Here is a 23,898-nt window from a genome sequence, read left to right as displayed (position 1 = left end):
AAAAGGGTGAACAGCCTGATTTTATAAGAAATCATTAGTAAATATACATCGAGGAGTGCAGATTGTTAGCTGTTTATTTCCAGGGCTGGTACGGAGCATGGACTGCAAACCCTAGAATGAGCACCAGTGCGCTTTCCGTGGCTATACTACTACACTGAGTGCTGACCACAGTGAAATAATATTGAGGCATTGAGAATGTATTCTCATTTCTATTCATGTCTCACCGGGTAGCTAACACCAATGTGTACGGAGTACTCCGTACTCCGTATGTTGACATCTTGTTGGTCTCAGGCAGATCTTACTCCATAGTCGATCTCAGTTGAATCAGAATCAAGTCCAAGATTGCAGCCAATACTCCGTACTGTATATTCAGCTTGTTGATGTGATGAGTTCGCCAATAGATCAGTTGATAGTGCAGCCACACTATTTTTAGGTGATGTCTCACATGTCCGGCCTGTTTGGGCTTAGCCCCGCAATACAAGTCAAACATTCGCATTCTTGACTTCACCTTCAATTTCTCTTTATTGCTTTGATTCTTGGTCCTGTAATTATTCTGCTACACTGCTGTTCCCCTCGACACTCGTTACTCGTTTTGCGTTGAAGATCCATCCACTTGTGATCGGCATTGTTTCAGGGTCCGGACTGGCCTGAGGATTTTCTGCACTCCACGTCCTTTTTGATCGCCCTTAATCCGAATTGCTTGGCCTGAACATCAAAACTTCAGACCTGACCTAAATCCAGACCTCTGTCGACAGGTCACAGGCTGCAGTGCCTAGTCTATCTCCAACAACAGCCCGGAGGACAGCATCTCACATAATCAGTCTATCTCCCGACCACCTCGAATCCCGACCCACCTCTCAACATGCGTTTCGTATTCCTGAGTGTGCTCTGCACTCTCCTGCTGCTGGGAACACTATCCTCTGCGTGGCCATGGCGGGGCAACGGTCTTTTCCTCGGAGACTCCTTGGATAAGCGAGCAGGTACTACACGCCCATCCTGGTGTTCCTACTATCAATGCTGACAGGCCTCAGACACCACAGATTCGACGACCGCCGAGACCTCTGAACAGACCACCGCTGCATCAACTGCCTCCGAGACCGCATCCGAGACCGCTTCGGGTACCACTGGCCAGACTACCGGCACAAGCACAGGCACCGCGACCGACGAGGAGACAACCACTGGCAAGACCACGGGAACCGGCACCAACACGAAGACAGGAACTGGCAAGACCACCGCGACCACTTCGATCTCCATTGACCCAGCTGCCGCGGCTGGCGGTGTGTCGATGATCACCCCTGCCTCCTCGTCTACCACCTACTACAAGATCGGACAGGATGTGACTTTCGTGTGGAACTACACCTCGCTCTCAGTCACTCCCTCTGCAGTCAATGTCGTCGCATCGTGCAGTCTGAACTCGCAGGCTTATACTCTCACCTCGAACATGAGTGTTGAGCAGACCGGCTCGGTCGTCTGGGACACTGGAAAGTACCAGAAGACTGCTACCATCCCACTGCTCACTGCTTCGTACACTCTGTTCGTCTACGATACTAGCAAAGAGCTCGGCGACACTGCGAGTGCAGGCTACTTGAGCTCTCAGATTGGCTACTCGTTCGGCATGTATTCGCCTCAGCCTTACACTTCCCTTGGCTGTAAGTTTCCTTCACTTTAACTTTTGGGGTTGTCGACTAATTCTTCCAGCCTTCGAATGTGTTACCTGCAACGGTGCTCTTTCCGCTACCAGTCGCCAAGCCTTGAAGTTCACTTTCGGCATGGCCGTGATCACCTTCGTCTCATTCACGTGGTTCGCAGGCAGCGCCGGAGTCTTCGCCACTTGACACCGAGAACCTTTCTCTACATCTCACGAACATACTGTTTATTTCCGTTTTTGGGGGCGTTGCATTGTTCGAGCGATCTGATTTATGATATTAAGCAAGAAAATGGCGTTGCATGATGAGCCAACATACGATGGAATGTTTTTGTCACTTCCATCCAATCTTTTACTTCATTAATTATTTTTATTTGGGAGGAAAACTCATTTGACTTCACTTCACTTCAGTTGATTTTTGATTTTTTTTTGGTTTTTTATTTTACATTCAGTAATCTCAATTGGGGCACTTGGCCCCGGCCAACATGGTGGCCACTCAACTCACAGCTCACACCGCGCTCACTTCCGGCTCGCCGCGGCCGCCTGCGCCAGGATCTCGGCGCGCACCCGGAGGTAAATCACCGTGGCCTCGTAGGAGTCCGCATTCGGGGCGTTCTCCGCAAGGGCCAGGGCCCCCTCGATGGGGTGGCGCTGGGTGCGCGCCACGGCGTACACCCGGAGGGTCGGGCGCGGACGGGGGACGCAGCACGCGGACGACGACTTGCCGGCGTGCTTGAGATCCCAGTCGTCACCGGCGTCCATGATCTCGCCCACCACGTGGGTCATCTCCATGGTGGCGAGCTCGTGGAGCTCGCGGCTCGCCAGAACCGCGCCGAACAACCACCGCGCGAAGGACTCGGCTTCTAGTCCTTGGCCCCGTGCCAGATAGCTGGGGACCCCATGCCCCTGGCCCCCACTGAATTTGTAGGTGGGCCGTTTGGCTGGCATGTCGGGGCCAGCGACATGCCAGGTGTCGGGGTTGCCCTCCGACACGCATGGGGTGATGCGAGAGGAAGAAGGGATCTCGCTATCGGGGGCGACTGATATAGCCGGATGCTGGGTAGGCGCGAGGACATGCGCCTGAACCTGAACCTGAGGCTGAGGCTGGACCTGGATCTGAGCCTGGATCTGAGCCCGAGCCTGGACCTCACTGCGAGCCTGGATTTGGGCCGTTTTCTGAGCCTTCAACAAGTCATCCTTTCGCGCAATATGATCCATAACGCTATCCATAATCTGAGGGCCTCGAACCTCAACCTTGGACTTCGTCAGCGGCGCTTTCTTGACCTTCGAGAGCGAACTGCCGTGCTGCTGCGTATCGGTCTTGGCTTGAGCCGCCTGGGTTTGAACCTTCGACTGGCTACGCGTCACCCTCCGAGTCTTCGCGAGCATTTCATACTGCTTCTGGATCTGGGCTTGGACTTGAGCTTCGAAACGGTTCTTGGCTGCTTCCTCGATCAACACAGCCGATGGACTCTTTCGAAGGCCGACTGCCCCAACCGTTGCGGCGAAACCATCGATAGCTGTTCCCTGTGGGATGTTTGGAAAGCGACGTACGCCTGCATTGGCTCCATTCCGGGCCGTGGCCAGCTGCTGCAATGCTCCTGGAGCTCCCATAGTCGGTATGGCCTGGCGCGGGCGTTGCATCCGAGCTCTGATCTGATTGATCTCGTCCATGGTTCTCGGGACCGATCCTCCGGTTTGGCGGGCTGGGGTCTGCGCACCGGACTGGTTGTTGGTTCCCTTCTTGGCGCGCATGATCAATTGAACTGGCTGCTGGGTTTGAGGCTGCGTGCCAGAGTCGTGCTGAGCGCCTACCGAGGCTTGCATCGCCGATCCAGTCATTCGCCGGTCTTGAGTGGCGGTAAATCTGGCTGGCTGCTGGGCTTGAAGCTGCGTGCCCGAGTCATACTGAGCTTCCACCGGAACTTGCATCGAGATACCAGTAATAGGCTGGCCTTGAGTGTAGGCAATCCCAACCGGCTGCTGGGCCTGAAGCTGCGTGCCGAAGTTGTGTGGAGCTCCCACCGAAACGTGCATCGCCGATCCAGTTCGCTGGTCTTGAGTGGCGGTGAATTCGTTCTGCTGCTGGGCCTGGGCCCGAGGCTGCGTGCCCGAGGCATACTGAGCTCCCCCCGGAATTTGCGTCACCGATCCAGTCATTCGCTGGTCTTGAGTGGCGGCCACTTCAAGCTGCTGCTGGGCCTGAGGCTGAATGCTCGAGGCATACTGAGCTCCACCCGGAATTTCCATCGCGATGCCAGTCATAGGCTGGTCTTGAGTGGTGACAACAGGCTGGATGGTCGATTTGGCCCATTCAATGAACATGCAATAAGCTTCATCATGCCAGAGCTTCTGTGTGGGGTCCTCCGTATCGCAGAGCATTTTCATTCCGTTCATGGCCAACACAGCTTCCTTGGTGCTCCAGTGGACTCGTCGAAACTCCATCAAGCCAACGTACAATCCGTTCGCGGCGGCGATGTATCGAAGGCGCTGATTGGCATTGATGTCTTCCGATGGTGGATCTTGGGCGAAATATGCGACCATGCGATCATTCCCGATGCTCTGGAGCTCGTGCATCAAGACTTTCCAGTTTTGAACAAGAAACGATACCCACTCCTCGCGTTGACCGGATTGATCTTCGAAGAGTTCCTTTTGGGCTTGCATGAGCTTAGCCTGGATCTCCTGTGGAAGTGCCTCGCTCAATGCATCCTGCGCGATTTGCGAGTTTTCGAGAGCGAGTTCGATCTCCCTGACGAGGGCTTCGGGAAGAATAAAGTCAGACATGATTAGGGGCTCGCGTTTGATAAGACACGTGAAGGCAGTGCCTGTTGCGGATTGGGGAGTCGGAAGAGGAAAGAGAGAAGAGTCGAGTCGTGTCGAGGCGTCGGGAGATTTATGGGTGGTGCCGCATCGACGGCCTGAAGCTCATCGTCGACGGCCTGAACAATCTGCCCACCAAGCGCGCGGGTCTCGACTCTCAATATCGGCTTCCTGTATTATTCTACGGCTACACAATGAAAGCAAAACGATGCGAGCTCATCTGCGAGTATTGTTCATGGAATTGGGCGCCAGAATGGCCTCAACCCCACAGAGAGCTCTACCAATGAGTCTTGAGCCCTGAGATTCAGTGAATCACCTCTAATCGGATTCACCGGAGCGCCGTCAGCCTGGGTATTCTTCTCCTTGATTGGAATATTCATAATCAGATTCCTGGGACGCTGATTGTTCAAAGTTCTGATTCTTTGAACTAAACCACACAGATGAAGAGGCCAAATGTTCAGGAGCTTTCTAGGGCTCAGGCCAGGGAGCAAACCCAATCGTTCTTGGCCTCATGCAAATTAGGATCAATTGCTGGAAGTAGGAGCATATATTCATGGATAGGTAGTTTCTGGAATTGCAGCCCTGACCAGAAGCAATCCATGGTTCCAAGGTTGTAGTTAGACATATCACTCAATTTGGTAGCAGAACGGGGAGAATACCACATTAGAAAATCCTCTGCCACAAACCATGATCAGATGCTAGCTGGAACTTTTGATTCATCCCCAAAAAGGTGCTCCTTGACTGCTCGCAGATATTCGGAACAAAGACTGAGTAGGCAAGATGCGGATTTTTTTCTTTGTAATTGTCACGGCGACCAAGACAAGCGCAGGTACAGCATTGAGCTTGATCTTTGTATGGTGCATGGAAATATTGCAATTGAGAGTAAGACCGGGTCTCACCTGGGCAGTGGCTCTAGGGCAACCTTTAAGAGAACATGATAAAGAAATTCGCTGTTTGTAGTACAGGAATTATCCATTGATCCCAACTCCAATATTGACAGTAATGTATAAAGATAGCGAAAAGAACTCAGATGTATTCCATCTACAGACAATTCATCGCATCACCTATCTACCAGAAACCCTCTCTTCAAAACAAGAATGCCATCCCAATCCAAACTAGGGTGGATTTGGCCCAAAGACCCTCGCCCCGGCAATCTATACCACTGGCCGCGACGCTGGCGCCTCTTCGACGTCCTCACGGGCAAGGGACCAGATATCTACGTCGGAAGACTCAAGCAAAGAGAAAGGGGAGACGGAAGTCGACCTCCGTATGCGAGCTCCGGCGGGCCCACGATGGAGGAATGGTCGGGATGGGACAAAGATGAGTGGGATACGACTCGCAGTCCCTTTCCGTGGGCACAACGGAGTGCCGAGGAGAGATATGACTTCCGCACAAGGGAATACGCTATCCCGGACCAGGGAAGTTGGAGTGGTGTCCGGTATTGCGGTGGGGGAAGTGTGAGGAGGACCAAATGGGGTAGGAAGAAGGAAGAGGTGCATTGTGTTCCAAGGCGGTATTGGGATCGGAATGGGGTCGAGTATCCTGCGGATTACTGGCACAATACTCTTTATGGAAGACACTGGGATTGAGTGGTTTGGTGGGCGGAAAGTGAGATGGAAATGAAAAGGATTCTGTGACCGAGTGAGATTTTTGTGCTGCATTTTGAGATAGATCATTTGAAAGCTGCTTCCATTGCGAGATATTGATTGATTCAACTGAAAGATTGCTCTTAGTATTCCAAGATCCAGCTGAGTATTAGTGGAGATTTTGTTCGCTATAAGACGAAAGATCCAAAATTTAAGCACAGCCCAAATGCAATGCGTCGAACGAGTAAACACGTGGCTCTCCCTCCGGAGACTGTTGGTTTGGCTGTAAACGGCGAAGTGTTGGAAGCTGAGCACCGTTATTGGTCAGGCGATTGCACTTCACACAAGGCGTGTGCTTGATTTCTCCATAGGAAGAAATCATGTCCTAGATCGGTGTGAGCAAAGAATCCTGCATGTAAGAGAGAAGACATACCAGCAAGAAAGCAAGATCCCACTTCCTCGGGCGAGAGCCCAGACATTCCAAAATGGCAACTTCCAATTTTGTCAATTCACGGTTTCCAGTCTTGCTCGACACTTCCCATTGAGAGATCGGCTCTCCAGGCTCGGAAATGCCTTTGACCAGGAGTACAGTCCCCGCTCTGACCAGTGCCACTGCCAAGGAGATACCATCCTCCTCCTGAGCGACCCTTATACCGGGTACGTTGCGCTGGACAAATCGCTCTAGAACCTTTTGCCACTCCCCTTCCCCAGACTGCGCCTTTGTCCGCTCAGCCTCCTCCTCCAGGCGCTTACGATCATCAGTTTTGGACTTTTCTTCCTCGGCCAAGTCCTTCAGAAGGAGATCGTAATCCCGATCCCACTTTCCATTTGGCTGTAGGATTTGACCGTTGGATTCTTTGATGCGCGATTCAACGTTGTCCCAAACAGGCTTCAGTTCCGGGTCCCGCCACAGGGACTGAAACTGCTGGACATCTGAGACGCGTGCACGTGCCGTCTCATCGAGGTTGGCCCGGAGAACCCGTGGCGTTTCAGCGACTGGATTGTCTAGAGTCGCTTTGTCTGGATTTGCTATTGGGACAAGTGGTTCCAGGAGTCCGTCTGGCATGAATTGACGCAGCCCATGAATCTAGGAAGGTTGTTAGCTTTGGTCTAGTAAGGGGTATGAATGGCGGATCAGACGAAAGCACCTTTCTTTCTAATTCTTGCAACTTTGCTAAAGATGAGACCAAATGGAGTTCGGAGTTGAGACGTAAAGTGTCGCCGTTGCCGGCTGCTGACCCTTGAGGGGAGCTCTTATTGGTAGCCATTTGCGGAGCAGTTGATACGGCGAATTAGGATGTTGATGTAAGAGCCATTCAAGCACCCCGAACGACTGAAAAATGAACTTGGATCCTTGTAGGATATCCAGGTGTTCCCCTCACTCAATCTCTCAAAAATAAGGGTCAAGTGAGGCGAAAGACAATAATTTGAGCGGTATTTTATGTTGAACTCGCCTCTTCAATGTAAGAGATGGTGTGATGTAAGAAATAAGTGACCGGAGCGATTATCCAGACTCGGGAATACTATAGTCGTTGAGCAAGTGAACGAAAGTACAAGTTGCTATCTTGTTCGTTGAATGTGAAGATGAGAGGATGCAAAAGCGCGGCGGGCGGAGACAACCAATCAGGTAATCTTCAGCCACTCACTTGCTGAGCCACAGTGGCTGGAGCTATTGCTGATATAAGCATGTCTATACAATGAAACCAGACAATAGTTCACTTCTGCAGTTTGGACCTCGGCCTTTTTTGATCTACTAATCTGCTAATTCAGGCACGTGGTAAATAAGCTCTATGTGTGGCTCTTTGATAGAAATTGTTTGATTGTGGGGAAGCTTTAGACTCCTACTGCGACTTAGTCCTTGATAGAATGTCTCTGAGTTAGTGTCCAAGTTGAGACAAGCTTAGAATGTGTAACATAATGGCTAGAAGATGAACAACGGTTTTAAGCGTTAGAAAGCTAGCCCAGTTTACAATTTCCCCGAATCATCACATGGTTTATTCCATCCATCTTTGTTAGTCAATGAGAAGACAGGAGTCAACCGTTCCAAGTTACTCTTTGGCTTTGGGTCTGTAGTGTTCTTTCATGATGGAAAAATTGAGAGTTACCATGAAGGAATTGATCTATAAGTAGGAACTGCAAGAGCCGGTTAGTGATACAGAACATCCATCTCCAGCATTCAGCATCCAGCAAAACAACAACCTAAAAACCAACACATCTACCGAGCAACAAAAACACCATGTCGTTCACCAACAGCAACAACACCAGCCCCACGGAGCGGGAACACGCGACACGCTCCAGGTCCGATGCCCAAGACCAAGATTGGGTGGCCGAGCCCGAGGATGGAGGCAGTGATGAACCACTGCCTCCAGCTTACACACCCCCAGCAACTCGAGCACAGGATGCTCTTGCTGCACAAGCCGGTCCTTCGGACCCCGATTCCTGGGCTCCTGGTCCCCCGAATCCTAACATGAACCCCATCCCATGCAAGCCTTGCTTTAGGCGCATGGAAACCCAGCCTGATCACGTCTGCATCGGGCGTCCTGGGTATCGGGCATGTGAGTTCTGCAACGTCAAACACAAGGGCTGCAGAGCGGTATGTCTTAATCTTCCAAGCACCATCATCTTTGCGCAAAATGCTGACTTTTCATAGATCCCAGGCATGTTCCATGCGCGCGTGCTAGCAGCACTTGCGCTAGAAGGCGATGCTCGGACAGCGGCCATCATTGCCATCAGACAGGACCCTCGCTTTTAGGTTTGTCGACTGGACCAGGAGCCTGGAGGAAGCGACAGATTGGTTTTGTGGCACTGAAGACGAAGAGCGAGTTCAGTTCTGCTGTTTGACCCAGCATGGCGCAGTGATTGTTATCGACCCGCGTTGATTTTTATAGATGAGATTGATAGATTTCCTAGAATTTGACGTTTTTGCTGTTGAATTAAAGTTCATGCTAGCCTAGAGACCATGTGCCATACCGAGCCATTGAATAACGGGAAGTAATGTTAAACTTGAAAGCAGTTAGCCAATATGATAATTAGCGAGTTCCGGTGGTTGCAACTACCCGAACCAGACTAATTTCCTAAACGGGACGTCTCGATCTCTGGGTATTCCCGAAACGGCAATAATCTGCACCACCGTCGACCCAAGGGGCAGTTCTAGGCACCGCCACGTCGGGTCTTGCCGAGCCACTGAAGACCCTCCAGCGTGAGTCGGCAAAGGGGTGGCTGGCTTGCCCGATTAGGATCGTGGCTGCATTGCAGAGGCAACCCATTCCCCACATCACTGGCTGTCTCCAGATTCCCCAGATCCTACCTCATGGATCAATCAGACTGACTAGATCTTATTGGTTGGAACCCGGTTCGCCGCCCATACTGTGGACCGGGCTAGCAATGTATGACAGCAAGTACTGGGCCGCGTGCCCAGCGGGGTCTGGCCCTCGGACTATAAACATGGCGTGAGGTCCAAGGGATGAAGAAATCGAAACTTCAACGGGCCTTGAAGTTTGATAGCCTATATACCCCGGTCACTGATCTTGATACCAACCCGGTGACATTCATCATGCGTTCCTGGTATGGGAGGGGCAAACCCCTTCAAGTTGCGATCACATCTTGCTGTCTTGTGGCTTTTGTTCTCTTTGGCTATGATCAAGGTGTTTTCAGTGGTATTGTGGGTAACGAGGACTGGAGAAAGCAATTTGGGCATCCTGACGACTCTGAGGAGGGTATCATTGTCAGTTGCTATAACCTGGGTTGTCTGCTTGGATGTTTGGGTGAGTCACAGTGACCATCAAGTCTTTCAGTAAATTTCGATGACCATGGACTGACTGATCTTGCTAGTGAACTTCTGCATCGGCGAAATGCTCGGCCGCCGGAAGACCATGTGGCTCGCCATGGGCGTAGTCATTGTCGGTGCGATCTTGCAAGCATCGGCCTTCAATGTGCCACATTTGATCATAGGCCGCGTGATAACCGGCGCGGGCACCGGGCTGAAGACCAGCACTGTTCCCATGTACCAAGCTGGTAAGACGAAACAACTATTGCCAAAATCCTACCCACTCCGGCTTTGACTAATCTTTTTCTCCCAACAGAGATGTGTGAAGGCAAGACCAGAGGCCGTCTGATCTCCTCCGAAGTGCTTTTCACAGCTGTTGGAATCGTCGTCGCATATTGGTTCGATTTTGGTATGTCATTCGTGGGCGGGCCTATCGCGTGGCGACTTCCCATTGCCATGCAAATAATCTTCGCCATCTTTGTCATCGTGCTGGTATTCGGCCTCCCAGAGTCCCCTCGATGGCTCATGAACCACGGTCAAGAGCAGGAAGCTGTGGATGTTCTCTGTGCCGTGTACGACCGCGAGCCCGATGACGAATTCATTGTCAATGAGCGCAAAGGAATCAAGTCCGCCATCGAACTCGAGGATGCCGTGAGCAAGCAATCCTTCTGGAAGATCTTCCGCAACGACGAAGTCAAGACCGGCCAGCGCGTTCTGCTCGCATGGGGTATCCAGCTTATGAACCAAGTTGGCGGTATCAACTTGGTCGTGTACTTTGTGCCCAGTGAGTACCCAATCCATCTCCAAGAGACCAGCCGCTAACAAGACCTAGCGGTACTTAAACGTAATGTCGGGCTTTCGAGTCAGCTCTCCCTGATCCTCGGTGGATGCATCCAGATCATGTTCATGCTTGGCTCACTGTTGCCGGCTTTCAAACTGGATAGCATGGGTCGCCGCAAGACCATGATGTTTGGCTCTTTCGGACTCGGAGTGTGCATGATGATGGTAGCAGCGCTATTGTCCCAAATCGACCAACCGAACGGAACAACATACGCCTCAGCTGCTGTATCTTTCTTCTTCCTCTACATGCTGATTCACGGCATGTCCATCAACTCCGTCCCATGGGTATATGTGCCCGAGATTCTTCCCCTGGAAGCCCGAACCAAGGGAACAGCGATTGGCGTCAGCTCCAACTGGCTGTGGAACTTCACCGTTGTCATGATAACGCCTGTGATCATCAACCGCATCGAATGGAAGGCATACCTGATCTTCATGATCACCAACTTCCTTTTCATTCCCATCATCTACTTTTACTATCCCGAGACAAGCAATCTGCGCCTTGAGGATATTGACTTGATCTTTGCTCGTGGTGGGAATCCAGTCGAGCAAGCAAGAAGGATGGCTGCGGAGATCAAAGCCTATGGGCATATCCAGGTGGAGCAAGGAGAAGAGAAAGTTGCCAGCAGTGTTGGTGTTGAACGTGTATGAGGAGCATAGTGTCTATAATCGTGCCAAACAACTTTGTTTGAGAGAAATGCAGGAGTATAGGAGTTCTGAATGTAAGAGACCCTGAAGCTATGGGGTTGATTTAGATGTAGATTCATGTGTTTGACAAACCCGGATGGGATTGATGTTTGTTTGTATACTACCATTTGGCCTTCCACCTTTCCTTTCCTTTCCAATCCTGTATCCACTTGCACTTCTTTCTCCCTCCCCCTCTCTCGTCTTCAACCTTAGCACTTTGGAAGCTTTATTGGCTCTTCAAGCAGTTGGCAATCAATCCTGTTGCCCAATCAACTTGCATCACTCCAAGATGGCTTACAGGCCCATGAAAGAGTAAGAATTGAATCACACTTCCATCCCAATCTGACTTTAACACAATTTCAGGGTTCTCGAGTCGCCTCTATTCACCTTCCAAGTTGGGCCCCAGAAGAAGGAATTCGTGGTGCATTCTCTCATTATTGCGAAACTGTCTCCGGCTCTCAACGCACTGATCAACGGTGAATGGAAAGAGGCATCCGACAAGCGTGTGGACTGGTCGGATGTTAAGGAGGGCACGTTCCTCCGACTATGTGAATTTGCATACGGAAAAGACTACACGCTGCCAGCTCCCGATCTGGGTGAGTTATCTTTTCCTAAAACCACCCACACTACAACCTCTGGAGCTTCCAACGACGACGACAAAAGCTCAAATGGCGAATCAACTCACTCGACCTTCGAGGTTGATGACGATATGAATTGGGACAGATTGGGTTGGCCCCATTTCCCTTCTTGTGACTTCTTCTATCTCAAAAGGCTCGAACGCTGGGGTTTAGCCAATGCCCATCCCAACCCAGATTGGGACAAAAATTTGTGGGGGGCGCAAATGGCGGAAATAAGCGCGACTTCTCCTCGGCTCTCATTGAGCAAGTCGAAATCTATGCACTGGCTGACAAATGGGGAGTGGAACAACTGTGCCGGCTTGTTGTTTTCAGAACCTATGGGCTTCTAAACTTGTTCACCAAGGGTGAAGTCGCTTTGGAGGGAACCATTGAATTTGTCATATTTGTCTACGAGAATACGCCTCCCTCGCCCACCAATCATATGAGAAAGTTGGCCGCTCGATATCTCTTTGAAGTGGCACCGTCTCTCAGCAAGTGTGAATCCTTCCACGAATTGATGAAGAGGGGTGGTGATGTGGTGGTGGATTTATGGCAAATGATGCTGAGACACCAACCAGGTCCGATGAAACGACCTTTGGAACGACCTTCGGAGACAGATTCTGAGAGGCAACGTTGGGGAGATGTGTGGTAGCCAAATTTATGGAACCGAGAAGAAACATGACAAGCAGAAAGAGACAGGAACGTCACCTAGGTAGCCGATGGAAACCGGATAGTAACACATAGGAATGAACTTGTTTCTCTTCTATTCATTTGAATACATCACGTCTGTCCTCATAGTATACTTGACACCCCTAAAAACATCGTCTCCACCATGAAACAAGTTCCTCTGCTGGAAGATAAGAACGGATCCCGTCTTAGGAAAGATGCGGACTGAGTCCTTCGAGTTCACCGCGGCAGCAAATGAGGTAGCTCCGCCCAAAAGAGTGTCACTACCGTCAAGAGATTCCACAACGGAAACCTCGCTCTCATCACCCTCTGGAGCCTTAGAACCGACTTTGGCCAAATTGATCTCCCCATCCTCTTCATACAAATAATAGTTCTTTTCCGCTCGCTCGATGTGCGGCTTCAACTCCTCCATATCCTGCTCCCCCTCGCCATTCAGGTAGAGATGGATTGTGAAAAGAGACTTCTCCTTCCCATCCGGAGTCATATAGCACGCATCCCAGTGCGGACGAAAGTAATCACCACCCTCATATCGCAAGAATCGCAATCTTTCATTCAATCGACTGAGTTGAAGCGCTTCGCCTCGTTTGGCAGGTCCGAGTCCTGTGACTAGAGGCAGGTTCTTGACAACGTCGATCTGACACTCGCGCATAAACGGCATCAACCGTCCCAAAAGTCGATCGGCGATATCCGTGGAGTCGAAGATTATTCGACCACTTTTGCGGGAGTCGACGGACATTATTTGCCTGCCGCCTCCAGCGTTGATCATAGCGCGTTCCCATTGGGAGGCGGAGAGTGTCGAGTCTGGGAGTGTGGTCCGCGTTGACTCTTCTGCTATTTGGAGGAGTTGTTTGCATTCAGTCTCTGTCAAGAGATTGTCGACTACTGCAGCGATGCTGTTCTTGAATGAAGGAATGGGTGGTGTTGTTTTCTCGAAGTCGATTTTGTGCAGTGTTGCTTTCACCGCTGGTCCCCGGAGGAAGTCTTCTGGTATCGCAATGGCAGCCATTGTGTCGGTCAAGTGAAATTAATGGAGATTTTCAGGAGAGAAGTTGTCAGATTTAGGGTCTTAAACGTGTGGAAATTACCCCACTTTTATGAGGCTCTGCTGCCTAGTCTGTGCTGACGATCTTTGAGTCACATTTGCACTGCCATTGGTATTTGCAGCTTCCACCTCACAGAGCGATCGTGGAACTATATCTTCTTTTATATACAGTATATTCCAGTCTCAGCTGAGCTCCCACCCCTTCCGTGACTTCATCTCGGTGAACCAGTCCCGCACATATGACAGCCCAGCATGAGGTCCATAAAGGTCTGTTTCCCACTGAGGCAACGGGGCATCGAGACCGGTTTCCTGCAAGCAGGTCTTACGCAACTGCTCGATGCTTCCTCCACGATCGTAAATTGACGGCTGGTCCAGCTGGCTCCGCTGCATCTGCAATTGAGTACGCAGCGCCTCAGTCTCAGCCTCATGTACGGTGAAGTCATCCTTGACCACTACCCCATACGCAATGCGAGCTCCCTCAACGGTGACGAGCTTCCGATGAACTTCCAACGCGACCTTCTCAGCGGGGCGCGTCAAAGGATCACCTAGTCCGCCTCCACCCCATGTCACCCATTCGAGCAGATCGCCAGGATCAACGCGGACGTGATCACACTTCGAAGGCAGGATCTCGGTAGGAGGGCTATCCTCGGACTTGGAGTACCGGTAGAGGATCTTGCGAGAGCGCTGTCCTGGCTTTCCCCCTTTCAACCCCCATGGTTTGGTGAACCATCGATCATCGTGGAGACTGAACTCTCCGCGAGCTAAGAATCGGTATAGTGTTCGTTGAGCATTACCACCGCGATGATACCCGGCACCACCACTGTCTGCAACGCTCTCATTTGCTTCAATACGCAGTGGGTAGTTGAGCTCGATAATCTCCGTGGGGATCGATTTGATGGCGGGGAACAGACAGTGGCAGTCGGGACCATCGCCAGCCTGCCGAGCGGGAACACCTCCAAAGCCAATTTGGTACAGCTGGTACCATTCGCCATCGGGCTTGAAACCAGAGTAAAAGAAGTGCGGCGAGTCACTAAAACCAGCGGCAGCCTGATATGAGTCCTGCTTCTGTCCGATCAGAGCTTGGACAATGTCCAAGGTTCGTCCCAGCAAGTGAGTTCGACAGGAGATTGGCGCAGGGCGAACGGGTTTCAAGACTGATCCTTGTGGGATGTGCACATCGATCAAATCGTGGAAGCCGTCGTTGATGACTGTTCCCGGGGCTGCTGCGGCAATGAGATAATAGCCGATGAACATCCGGAACATTGTCTCGGAGAGATAAAAGTTGATGCTGCGTTCACTTTGAGGAGATGTTCCACTCCAGTCGAACTTCAGACGATTGCCGTCAATCTTTTTCATGGAGCATGTGAGAGCCCAAGGTCCAACACCGTGGCCATCATCGTCGACGAAGTCTGTAAATATGCTCTCCTGGTCATCGAACTGGCGTTCAATAATTTTGGCAAATCCACTGCGGTTGCGAGATAAAAGCTCGGAGCATGCGGCGAGATAAACCTCTGCGCCGAAACGAGTCGCTAGCTCACAGACTCTGGTGGCAGCCATAGAGCAGGATGCAACGATGGCTGTTAGATCCGAGCGATACCACGCCGGTTGTCGGGAATTTCGACAGAGAAGATCAACCAGATCCTTGTTCATCACACCGCGAGAATAAAGCTTAATGCATGGAATCTGCACTCCGTCGTCAAAGACAGATGTCGCATTGATCGACATGCTTCCCGGAACAATACCGCCAACGTCTGTTAAATGGCCGAATTGCGATGCGAATCCGATAAGTCTCCCGTTGTGGAAAATTGGTAATAGGGCGATGATGTCGTTGAGGTGACTGATAGCTCCCTGGACTTGATATGTGTCGTTTGTGATAAACACGTCTCCTTCCTCGATGGAACCATCCCAAACGTCCAGGAACTGTGTGATGAAACTACCAAACTGCCCAACAAGCATTTTCCCGTCGCAATCCGTTATAACATTGAACTCATCTTGCTGTTCTCGAATTGCGGGGGACATGCTGCATCGGAGCATCATCTTGTCCATCTCTCCACGGATCGAAGCCAGCGTGGATGAAATAAGGGTTGGGATCAATGGTGTTGTTGTGACAAGTTCTTTGGCCGACTCCGCAGTATGCGAGACAGCCACAGGGGGCTTCTTATCCACGGGATTGATCAAAATATTGCCAATACTGTCAATCTCACCAAAGTAGCCGGGCAAAATCAGGGTGTTGCTGTCCATTTCGGAGATAATGCATGGTCCATCCACTCGAATACCATGCTTTGTGATCTTTTGACGATCCCAAAGCGTCGCAAGTTTTTCTTCGCCTTGCACGACAATTGTCTGCTCACCAATCTTGGCATCCGAGGGCGGCATGGTCGCTTTTTCAACGTGGGGAACTTCAATACTAGGCGAAGCATCCTCGAGAACGACTCCCAGTCTCATCAGCTCGAGCTCAAAGTCCGGTAAGCAATATGTAAACATTTGCTGATGCTGCTGGTCGAACTTTCGTCGTAACACATGATGCCATTCTTCGGTGCCGAGGGCCAAGTCTCTTTCATCAAGATCGATAGTGATCATCAGTGCTTGACCCTTGTACCGCAGATCTGCTTGGTATGCTGTTTTCCACGACACGGGCCACAGATCACCAGCTGTCCTCGATAGTGTCTCGCGGCACTCTCGGTCCAATGATTGATACTGCTCTCGGGCCTCGGTGACGGTTGTCGATGATACGATTCGAATAAATGTGGCAGATTGCTCGTGTCTGAGCTTGGTTGTTACATCTCCCTGTGCGCATAAAATACCCGGAGAAGGAGGGATGATCACAGGCCACGCTCCGAGAAGTTCTCCGACAGCATTTGCGTGAAGTGGGCCTGCGCCGCCGAAGGCAACTAGTGCGAACTCGCGAGGGTCATAACCTTGCTCGACAGAGACAAGACGAAGAGCGCCATACATCGTCTCGTTAATGATTGTGATGATATCTTCGGCTGTCTGAATGAGAGGTAGCTTCATTTGTCTCGCGATATCCTCGACAGCAGCGGTCGCGGCCGCGACATCGAGGGCAAACTCGCCGCCGAGCAGCGTTTTGGGTAAGTAGCCCAGGACTAGATTTGCATCGGTCACAGTGGCCTGGTTGCCGCCTTTGCCATATGATGCCGGCCCGGGGGTCGCACCAGCACTCTCAGGTCCAACGCGCAGGGTGTCAGTCAACTCCATGTATGTTGTGATTGAGCCGCCTCCAGCTCCGACGGTTTTGATATCAACCGCGGGCGCCCGAACTGAATGACTTTCAACGACGGTCTCTCGTCGGAGTTGGGGCTGACCATTATAAATTAGCGCACAGTCAGTGGATGTTCCGCCCATGTCCAGGGTGATGAGATTCTTGTACGGGGTGCTCCGAGCGACAACATCTGCCACGCCCTTGACGCCGCCAGCGGGGCCGGACATGAGAATGTTAACTGGCAACTCAGAGGCCAGTGTGAGGCTGGTCAAGCCGCCATCGCTCTTGAGGACTCGAATAGCCTCACTTTCGGTCGCGAGCGACTCAGATAGGTTGTGGAGGTATTTCTCAACTACTGGCTTGACCAGTGTGTTTGTACAGGTTGTGACAGTACGCTCATATTCTCCGACTTCTCGCAAAACATCGGCGGAACAATTGATGGCAATTTCGGATCCAAGCTCCTGGCGAACAATCTTCTCCACCTCCCGTTCATGAGCATCATTGCTGTGCGAGTTCAACAACGAGATGGCAACAGCCTCGGGTTTCTGTCGAGCCAGATCTCTGAGACTTTGTCGCAGATCCTCGATATCAACTGGTGTCACTGGATCACCCTGTACGGACATCCGTTCTTTACACTGGACCACCCGCTCAAGGGGTACGATCGGCTCGGGCGGCGTCCAGTGCAGCCAAGCGCCCAGTCCACCCGGGATCTGGGAGCGACGCAACGCCAAAACATCCTTGTGCCCCGCCGTCACAATGAGGGCCGTACGAGCGCCCTTCCCCTCGAGAACTGCATTGGTGGCAGTAGTTGTACCGTGGTGAATAAATTGGAAAGTACCCGACCAGCCAAATTGCTCTTTCAATATTCCACGGGCCTTTGCAATACCCTGCTGGATACCGATACTTTGATCGGGAAGTGATGTTGGCACCTTTGCCCGCACTGTCTTCCCATGCGGGGTGAACACGTAAACATCGGTGAAGGTGCCGCCCACATCAACACCCAGCTGATAGCCCTGGTCTGCGGGCCCATGCATGGTGACGGGATATGTTTTAAATATCAATGGTTTGATCAAGATGCAGAGCCAAGGCAGGGAGCCTGGGAAGAGAGTTCAGGAGGTTCAACCTCTCGGGAATCGGTGTGGCTTTTTTTTTCTCGTTTGCTACGCAGTTAAGTTTGCTGGATTGATTGCATGCAGTGCGGGCTGGCAAATCCGCTGTCACAGATCGCGGATGATCCGTTACTCTTTACTCCTTTGGGTAGGGTGGGTCTCATATTGCCAATGAGGCTGTTCGTGCAGCTGCATCGACATGCAGCTAGCCACGCAGTTCGCTAGAACGGGAGAGGATTCACAATCTACGCAGTGGCACTGATTGATGTTGGGATAACATTTCTGACAGGTATTTATGTCCAATTTGGGAAACCTTTCGCATTGCTGACCAGCAGCATACTTTGAGGTTCTGGATAGGGCTGAGGTTGAGTTACCGACTTGGTGAGCTCATCCGAATCTTTGGGGCTTTGGCCCCCTTTTTAATATGCAGTCCTATTTATGAGATCACAAGGCTGCACGTGGTTTCACATCAGCTGCAATTCAGCTTCCACAAAGATCGATACAATCCTTGCATGGCTCCAAAGTCACGTCCAACGTCAGTGCTGTTTATGAGCTAGATTCTGAGGTTGGAAGACTCTTGACCCTCTGGTATGATGTCAGGGCACTTCAAAAACACCAAACATGGGGAATCGATTTGATTACACGCATTGATTGAAGACCTTTTGTCTGTCAACATATGTTCCGAGATCCTGGGTTTCTTTCAGGTGGCTTATGGTAAGTTCAAGTCATCGCACCAAGCAGGCTTCGAAGGGCTCGAAAAGGGAAACGATTCGACGAATCTGACATCGACTGCATACAGGACATGCAAAAACCCGCAACTTGATCATTCTGCGACCAAAAGGATGATCTAATGCAAGATGTTGTTATACATTCACATCTTCTGCGAGGCTATTGCCCAAAAAGGCAATAGTCAGAGCCGATGAGGCTGAAAAGTCATCATAGTCACACCTGATCACTCAAACGGACAAGCTTTAAGTTGCATCTGGAATTGAACGACAATACCCAATTCAGCCACTTGGGCATTAGATCAACACAAATGCCTGTCGATTACCCTATGAGAATGCTGTATTCCCCATCAATTGCCGTGCCGTCCAGTCCCTTGCTTGATCATACCTTGCTTTAGCCGCGCATTCCGTGGAAGCCCCCTAACAAAATAAGTGTCAAACTTGTTCATGAGGTATGCTAAATTTTTAAAAGCATTGTAATTGAACAGCAAAATATGGATTCATCAACCACAAAGATTTCCGCACGACAAGATGAGGTCTGCACTTTTGGGGTTCGGCGTGTTGGTCGCGAGTAGTGCGGCAAACGCGGCATTTTGCCGCTGCCAGCCAAGCGAGCCATGTTGGCCTTCCGAGAATGCTTGGGCCCGTCTCAATGCCTCAACGGGTGGAAATCTTGTCAAAATCACGCCTTTTGCATCGCCTTGTCATGATCCGACTTTTGACGCCGCAGACTGCGCTGTCGTCAAAAACAATACCCACAGCTCATCATATAGATCATCACAACCAGGTAAGAACTTAGCCTGAAGAACATTGGGGGGTCACAACGGGATGAACACGGTCGCTGACTTGACCAGCTGCGTTACAATGGGCGAATTGGGAAGCGTGGCCGGAAAAGCAGGAGGAATGCTTTGTCGAGTCTTCCCAGGCCACACCCTGTCAACAAGGTCGCGTTTCGCTTTTATCAGTAAAAGCCAAGAGCGCAAAGCATGTCCAAGAAGCTGTCAAGTTTGCCGCGCGACACAATGTGAAGCTTGTCATCAAAAACTCCGGACATGACTTTATTGGGCGCTCTTCTGCGCCAAACTCACTGCAGATTTTCACTCATGAGTTGAAGGAAATTTCAATTGTCGACGAGTTCGTGCCCACGGTTCCGAATGGCGAAGATTCTCCCGAGGGCATCAAGGGTGTAACTCTTGGCGCAGGTGTTCAGTTGCACGAAATGTACGAGTACCTGGCCCCACATGGATTGATGGTGGTCGGGGGTACAGCGAATACTGTCGGTGTCGCTGGTGGATATATCCAAGGTGGTGGTCATTCTTTACTTGGGTGGCTGCATGGAATGGCAAGTGACAATGCTCTTGAATTCCAAGTCGTTTTGGCAGATGTGAGTACCAATTGTGGAAGAGGCCCTTATGATATACGGCTCTTGGTATCTAATGATAAAGCAGGGCTCACTTGTGGTTGCGAATGACTACCAGAACTCAGATCTCTTCTTTGCATTGCGAGGAGGTGGCGGTGGCAGCTTCGGTGTGGTGATTAGTGCCACGGTGAAAGCTCACCCGAATTATCCCACCGTGCTGGCCGCCTTGAATTTTACTACTTCTGTCAGTGAAACATTCTGGAAGGGTGTGGATGTCGTTCAGAAGAATCTTCTACCTATAAACGACAAGGGAGCCTCGGGATTCTACACCATCGTTCCGAATAACCCAGTCTCCAATTCACAAACAGCATCGACTATGACCTTTGTCATGACGTTCATCAACCAGACGGACACGAAGCCCGTCAAAGAGCTCTTGGCACCATTAGAATCAGAACTCAAAGATGCTTTGGGCAAAGAACCGCTCTTGCAGACCATATCTTTGCCTTCGCTCTCGACTTTCTATTCCACATTCTTCACGGGGAGTGACCAGACCGGAGGCCAGTTGCGCATGGCAAGCCGCTTGATCTCACGACAGCTCTTCGAGTCTGGGAACCATACCCGGCTTACAAATGCCGTCTCGAGTATCGAGTATAGACCAGGAGACGGGATCGTCGGTGCATTCGTTGCCGGCGGACAGGTTGCTCAGAATCGCGACATTGAATCGGGGCTCAACCCTGCGTGGCGAGATACTATACTCCATTTGATTGTGGGCCACTATGAGAGCCCCGATATGACCTTTGACGAAAAGAAGTCGCTTGAAACCAACATCACGAGCCAAGAAGTCCCGATCCTCAGATCAATCGAGCCGGGCGAGATGGGTGCGTATATGAATGAAGCCGACGCAGATGAGTCGGACTTCCAACAGTCGTTCTGGGGGGAGCCGGTATGCCCGGTTGCACGATATCAAGGCAAGCAGGGACCCACATGATCTTTTCATTACCCGGAAGGGTGTAGGGAGTGAGAATTGGGATGATAATGGGTCGTGTCGTCTTAAGTAGTCATATATCCATCCATGGATGGATCGATAAATATCTGATTCATTGTTCACAATCTCGCCAGTTTAATACCAATTGCAACCTAGCTTGTACATACCTTGGGACAGGAGGAAAATTCTTCATATCAGTTTTTATCACAGCTTCCAAGGTTGGAGTACTCCCGAGGTCGAAGTGAGAGCGTATATGTCATTGGGGGCAAAGGGTGCTGTGATCCTCTGAATTTGATCTTGAATTCTTCGAAGCTGCTGGCAAAGCTCAATGGCTGTCTCTATAAACCATCTTCAATTGTATCTGAGCACATACGACCACAGGGTGTGGAGAACAGGGCTTCCCGTCCGCTCAGCCGTACTTAAGCCACACGCCGGTGAGTTAGTAGTTGGGTGGGTGACCACCAGCGAATCCTCACTGTTGTATGTTTTTGTTTTTGTTTCGACAGGTGCTTTCAGGCAGGATATGGTGGTGTGTAGCCTACTTATAATTGGTGGACTGGAATTGGCTATGGGAGACGTGCGGTTGAGACTGTTGGACGGGAAACGTTTCCACCTGAACTATAACCGACCATTCCTCGACGTTTACATCTTTCGAAGTCAAACAGATTCACTCTGAGAGTGGGCAAATTCTGGCTCTTAACTCGGAAACCGTGCATGTTTACCCCTGTTAAATCTGCCTAAGCGAAGACAGATCACGTGTAGACTGGCCATGATTGGCATTCCATGCAACTTCCGATACGCTCACAACCTGCGCGGCAAACGCGGCCCTAAGCATTTCATTCAAAAAAACCCCGAGTACATCCTATAATGACACAAGTCTCAACCCCCAAATCATATCCGAGCGTACGATGGACCTCTTTCGAGTGGGATTACAACGGCATGAAGGAGCGTTTGGAGTCAGCGCTGGCTGGGCTCAACAAAGACGCCCTTTTGTCTCATTCTGAGCTCATAAAAGGCCAGAAACTCTTTATGAGTGAGAAATTCGCAGCGGGCCAATACTGGATCTGTTTTGAGATGGTCGCCGAGGACGGCACTCTAGTCATTGCTCGCGTTCGATTGCCCTGGCATCCCAAAACTCTACCAACGGTCAGCGAGGAAGACGAACTTTACGCGATTTCATGCGAGGTCTCAACGATGCAGTTTGTCGCCAAAAAAACCCTATCATCTGTGGTTGTTCCAAAAGTTTACGTCTACGAAGGCCCAGGGTCCCAACGAGCAATTGCTGCAGGTGCTATTTACATGCTGATAGAGGGCTTTTGTGGGAATACGTTACGAGATGTTGCATCTGATATATGCGATTTACCGGTCAGTGAAAAACCAACTTTCGCTCTCGTTTCTATTATTATTTTGATATTCCTCGACCTCTCTCCCCCGCTCTAGGCTTTTGGCATCTTTTGCATCTTTCGCTATACACTGGAGATGATATTTTCTGCAGGTGATGGACTCTTTGATACGCGTGGAAAGACGGCCAGCTGCTTCTGGCTTAAAGGTAGCTATCATCGGTGTCCTTTTTGTACGTCCTCATATGTGTTTGTGTTGAAAGATGATGTTTGAGGGGATGGGTAGGCTCTCTTCACTTTTTTTCAATTTCACATCACATTCTTTTCAACTTCACTTCACTCTTCTTTCAAGTTCACTCTTCTTTGAATTTCATTCTTCCAACGTTTGAACCTCACCAACAACCAAAATGGCCTCATCCACATCACCAAATACCCAGCTACTGACAAATTGTGCCCAGATACTGGCACCACAGTGAAAAGCATAGTGAGTATTCTTCCAGAAGAATATGTATATGCTATTGAATAACTAATGTGATACAGGCTCACCAGCAGAAGAGGGCAGTCACCACAATGTTGGCGTTTTGCTTAAAGTACCGCAGGCTCAAGCTGGTGAAGGAGAACTCCTACCTGATGACTGGGCAGGACACGCCAAGGACCTACCGTTGAAGGTGGCTCGTGTGAACGAATACATAAAAAGCCCAGCTATCTAGTTACTCGTGGACGCCCCACCCCGACAAGAACCAACTCAACGCTTGTCTACTGGGTATAGAGGCAAGAGACTAGATGAGCGTGCCTCTTCTAGTGCCGCAAATGCACAGGTGGTCGGGACTATTGCGGAGTAAGAGTGTTCAAGCTGCTTAAAGGGAATGGCTATGGGCCCACTGTGTTCATTTCCCCGACATCACCAACACAGTCGCAGCGTGTGGCAACTGTCAGTGGAACTCCCAGAAATCACGCTGTGACTTCTACCAGGCGCCTCCGGGCGGGCGGCCCACACTGGGTCATCGTCGAAACCGATCATCCGCGTCCTCTGGAGAGTCACCACAGGTCAACCTTGTGGTGGAGTCCGAGCGGGCAACGGTATGTAAGGCCGCGCTAGAGGAGATCCAGGAGGCCATCAGACGCCTCCAAGCCCGTCATAATATTGACTTGACGCAGCTAGCTGCAATGCGCAATGTGTTGGCCCAAGGTGTCACCCCCCCCCCTCCACACCATCCCCGCTATCCAGGCATTCATGCCCACTGTGACCCCTGAGGAGAACAGGGCGGAATTCGATCGGATCATGGCAATGCTCGAGCGTGTTAAGCTCGCACTGTGAGATTGGAGCCCTCTTTTCCTTTTTGTTTCTGCCAGTTTATTCTTATTTTATCTTCACTTTGGCAGAAGCGTTTATTTTTGTTAATAATAAAGAGTTACTGGCTCATTGTTGACTTCGTAAGATAATCATCACTTCGCGGGCTACCTGAATCGGC

At 50.8% G+C, this 23,898-nt stretch overlaps 11 protein-coding genes across 11 annotated transcripts; 7 read left to right on the top strand and 4 right to left on the bottom strand.

Annotated features, from left to right (window-relative positions):
- Positions 1 to 862: 862 nt before the first annotated feature.
- N7506_001598 (uncharacterized protein) lies at positions 863 to 1,835 on the top strand (the record flags this gene model as incomplete). Its single annotated transcript, XM_056950894.1, has 3 exons — positions 863 to 980; positions 1,032 to 1,649; positions 1,699 to 1,835. 3 exons carry the CDS (start codon positions 863 to 865, stop codon positions 1,833 to 1,835), a joined length of 873 nt encoding a protein of 290 aa, XP_056816809.1.
- Positions 1,836 to 2,164: 329 nt separating this feature from the next.
- On the bottom strand, positions 2,165 to 4,429 carry N7506_001597 (uncharacterized protein; the record flags this gene model as incomplete). Its single annotated transcript, XM_056950893.1, has 1 exon — positions 2,165 to 4,429. The coding sequence occupies one exon, from the start codon at positions 4,427 to 4,429 to the stop codon at positions 2,165 to 2,167; it is 2,265 nt and encodes a 754-aa protein (XP_056816808.1).
- A 1,133-nt stretch (positions 4,430 to 5,562) lies between these two features.
- On the top strand, positions 5,563 to 6,054 carry N7506_001596 (uncharacterized protein; the record flags this gene model as incomplete). Its single annotated transcript, XM_056950892.1, has 1 exon — positions 5,563 to 6,054. The coding sequence occupies one exon, from the start codon at positions 5,563 to 5,565 to the stop codon at positions 6,052 to 6,054; it is 492 nt and encodes a 163-aa protein (XP_056816807.1).
- A 208-nt stretch (positions 6,055 to 6,262) lies between these two features.
- N7506_001595 (RNA polymerase II mediator complex subunit MED27 domain-containing protein) lies at positions 6,263 to 7,319 on the bottom strand (the record flags this gene model as incomplete). Its single annotated transcript, XM_056950891.1, has 3 exons — positions 6,263 to 6,436; positions 6,485 to 7,138; positions 7,200 to 7,319. 3 exons carry the CDS (start codon positions 7,317 to 7,319, stop codon positions 6,263 to 6,265), a joined length of 948 nt encoding a protein of 315 aa, XP_056816806.1.
- Positions 7,320 to 8,287: 968 nt separating this feature from the next.
- On the top strand, positions 8,288 to 8,803 carry N7506_001594 (uncharacterized protein; the record flags this gene model as incomplete). Its single annotated transcript, XM_056950890.1, has 2 exons — positions 8,288 to 8,644; positions 8,702 to 8,803. 2 exons carry the CDS (start codon positions 8,288 to 8,290, stop codon positions 8,801 to 8,803), a joined length of 459 nt encoding a protein of 152 aa, XP_056816805.1.
- Positions 8,804 to 9,604: 801 nt separating this feature from the next.
- N7506_001593 (putative MFS sugar transporter) lies at positions 9,605 to 11,305 on the top strand (the record flags this gene model as incomplete). Its single annotated transcript, XM_056950889.1, has 4 exons — positions 9,605 to 9,815; positions 9,883 to 10,065; positions 10,134 to 10,601; positions 10,650 to 11,305. The coding sequence occupies 4 exons, from the start codon at positions 9,605 to 9,607 to the stop codon at positions 11,303 to 11,305; spliced, it is 1,518 nt and encodes a 505-aa protein (XP_056816804.1).
- Positions 11,306 to 11,630: 325 nt separating this feature from the next.
- Positions 11,631 to 12,308, top strand: N7506_001592 (uncharacterized protein; the record flags this gene model as incomplete). Its single annotated transcript, XM_056950888.1, has 2 exons — positions 11,631 to 11,653; positions 11,705 to 12,308. 2 exons carry the CDS (start codon positions 11,631 to 11,633, stop codon positions 12,306 to 12,308), a joined length of 627 nt encoding a protein of 208 aa, XP_056816803.1.
- A 413-nt stretch (positions 12,309 to 12,721) lies between these two features.
- N7506_001591 (uncharacterized protein) lies at positions 12,722 to 13,651 on the bottom strand (the record flags this gene model as incomplete). The annotated part of the gene is made up of 1 exon (XM_056950887.1): positions 12,722 to 13,651. The coding sequence occupies one exon, from the start codon at positions 13,649 to 13,651 to the stop codon at positions 12,722 to 12,724; it is 930 nt and encodes a 309-aa protein (XP_056816802.1).
- Positions 13,652 to 13,870: 219 nt separating this feature from the next.
- Positions 13,871 to 17,941, bottom strand: N7506_001590 (uncharacterized protein; the record flags this gene model as incomplete). The annotated part of the gene is made up of 1 exon (XM_056950886.1): positions 13,871 to 17,941. One exon carries the CDS (start codon positions 17,939 to 17,941, stop codon positions 13,871 to 13,873), a length of 4,071 nt encoding a protein of 1,356 aa, XP_056816801.1.
- A 1,331-nt stretch (positions 17,942 to 19,272) lies between these two features.
- N7506_001589 (FAD-binding oxidoreductase) lies at positions 19,273 to 21,159 on the top strand (the record flags this gene model as incomplete). Its single annotated transcript, XM_056950885.1, has 4 exons — positions 19,273 to 19,528; positions 19,596 to 20,125; positions 20,190 to 21,044; positions 21,070 to 21,159. 4 exons carry the CDS (start codon positions 19,273 to 19,275, stop codon positions 21,157 to 21,159), a joined length of 1,731 nt encoding a protein of 576 aa, XP_056816800.1.
- A 794-nt stretch (positions 21,160 to 21,953) lies between these two features.
- N7506_001588 (uncharacterized protein) lies at positions 21,954 to 23,744 on the top strand (the record flags this gene model as incomplete). The annotated part of the gene is made up of 6 exons (XM_056950884.1): positions 21,954 to 22,451; positions 22,640 to 22,659; positions 22,885 to 22,910; positions 22,967 to 23,094; positions 23,399 to 23,506; positions 23,589 to 23,744. 6 exons carry the CDS (start codon positions 21,954 to 21,956, stop codon positions 23,742 to 23,744), a joined length of 936 nt encoding a protein of 311 aa, XP_056816799.1.
- Positions 23,745 to 23,898: the final 154 nt, after the last annotated feature.

The sequence above is a fragment of the Penicillium brevicompactum genome (assembly GCF_028827555.1).
Source record: "Penicillium brevicompactum strain IBT 35665 chromosome Unknown utg000001l_segment0_segment0, whole genome shotgun sequence".
In the NCBI taxonomy this organism is placed as follows: domain Eukaryota; kingdom Fungi; phylum Ascomycota; class Eurotiomycetes; order Eurotiales; family Aspergillaceae; genus Penicillium; species Penicillium brevicompactum.
This window is presented reverse-complemented; position numbering and strand designations above follow the sequence as displayed.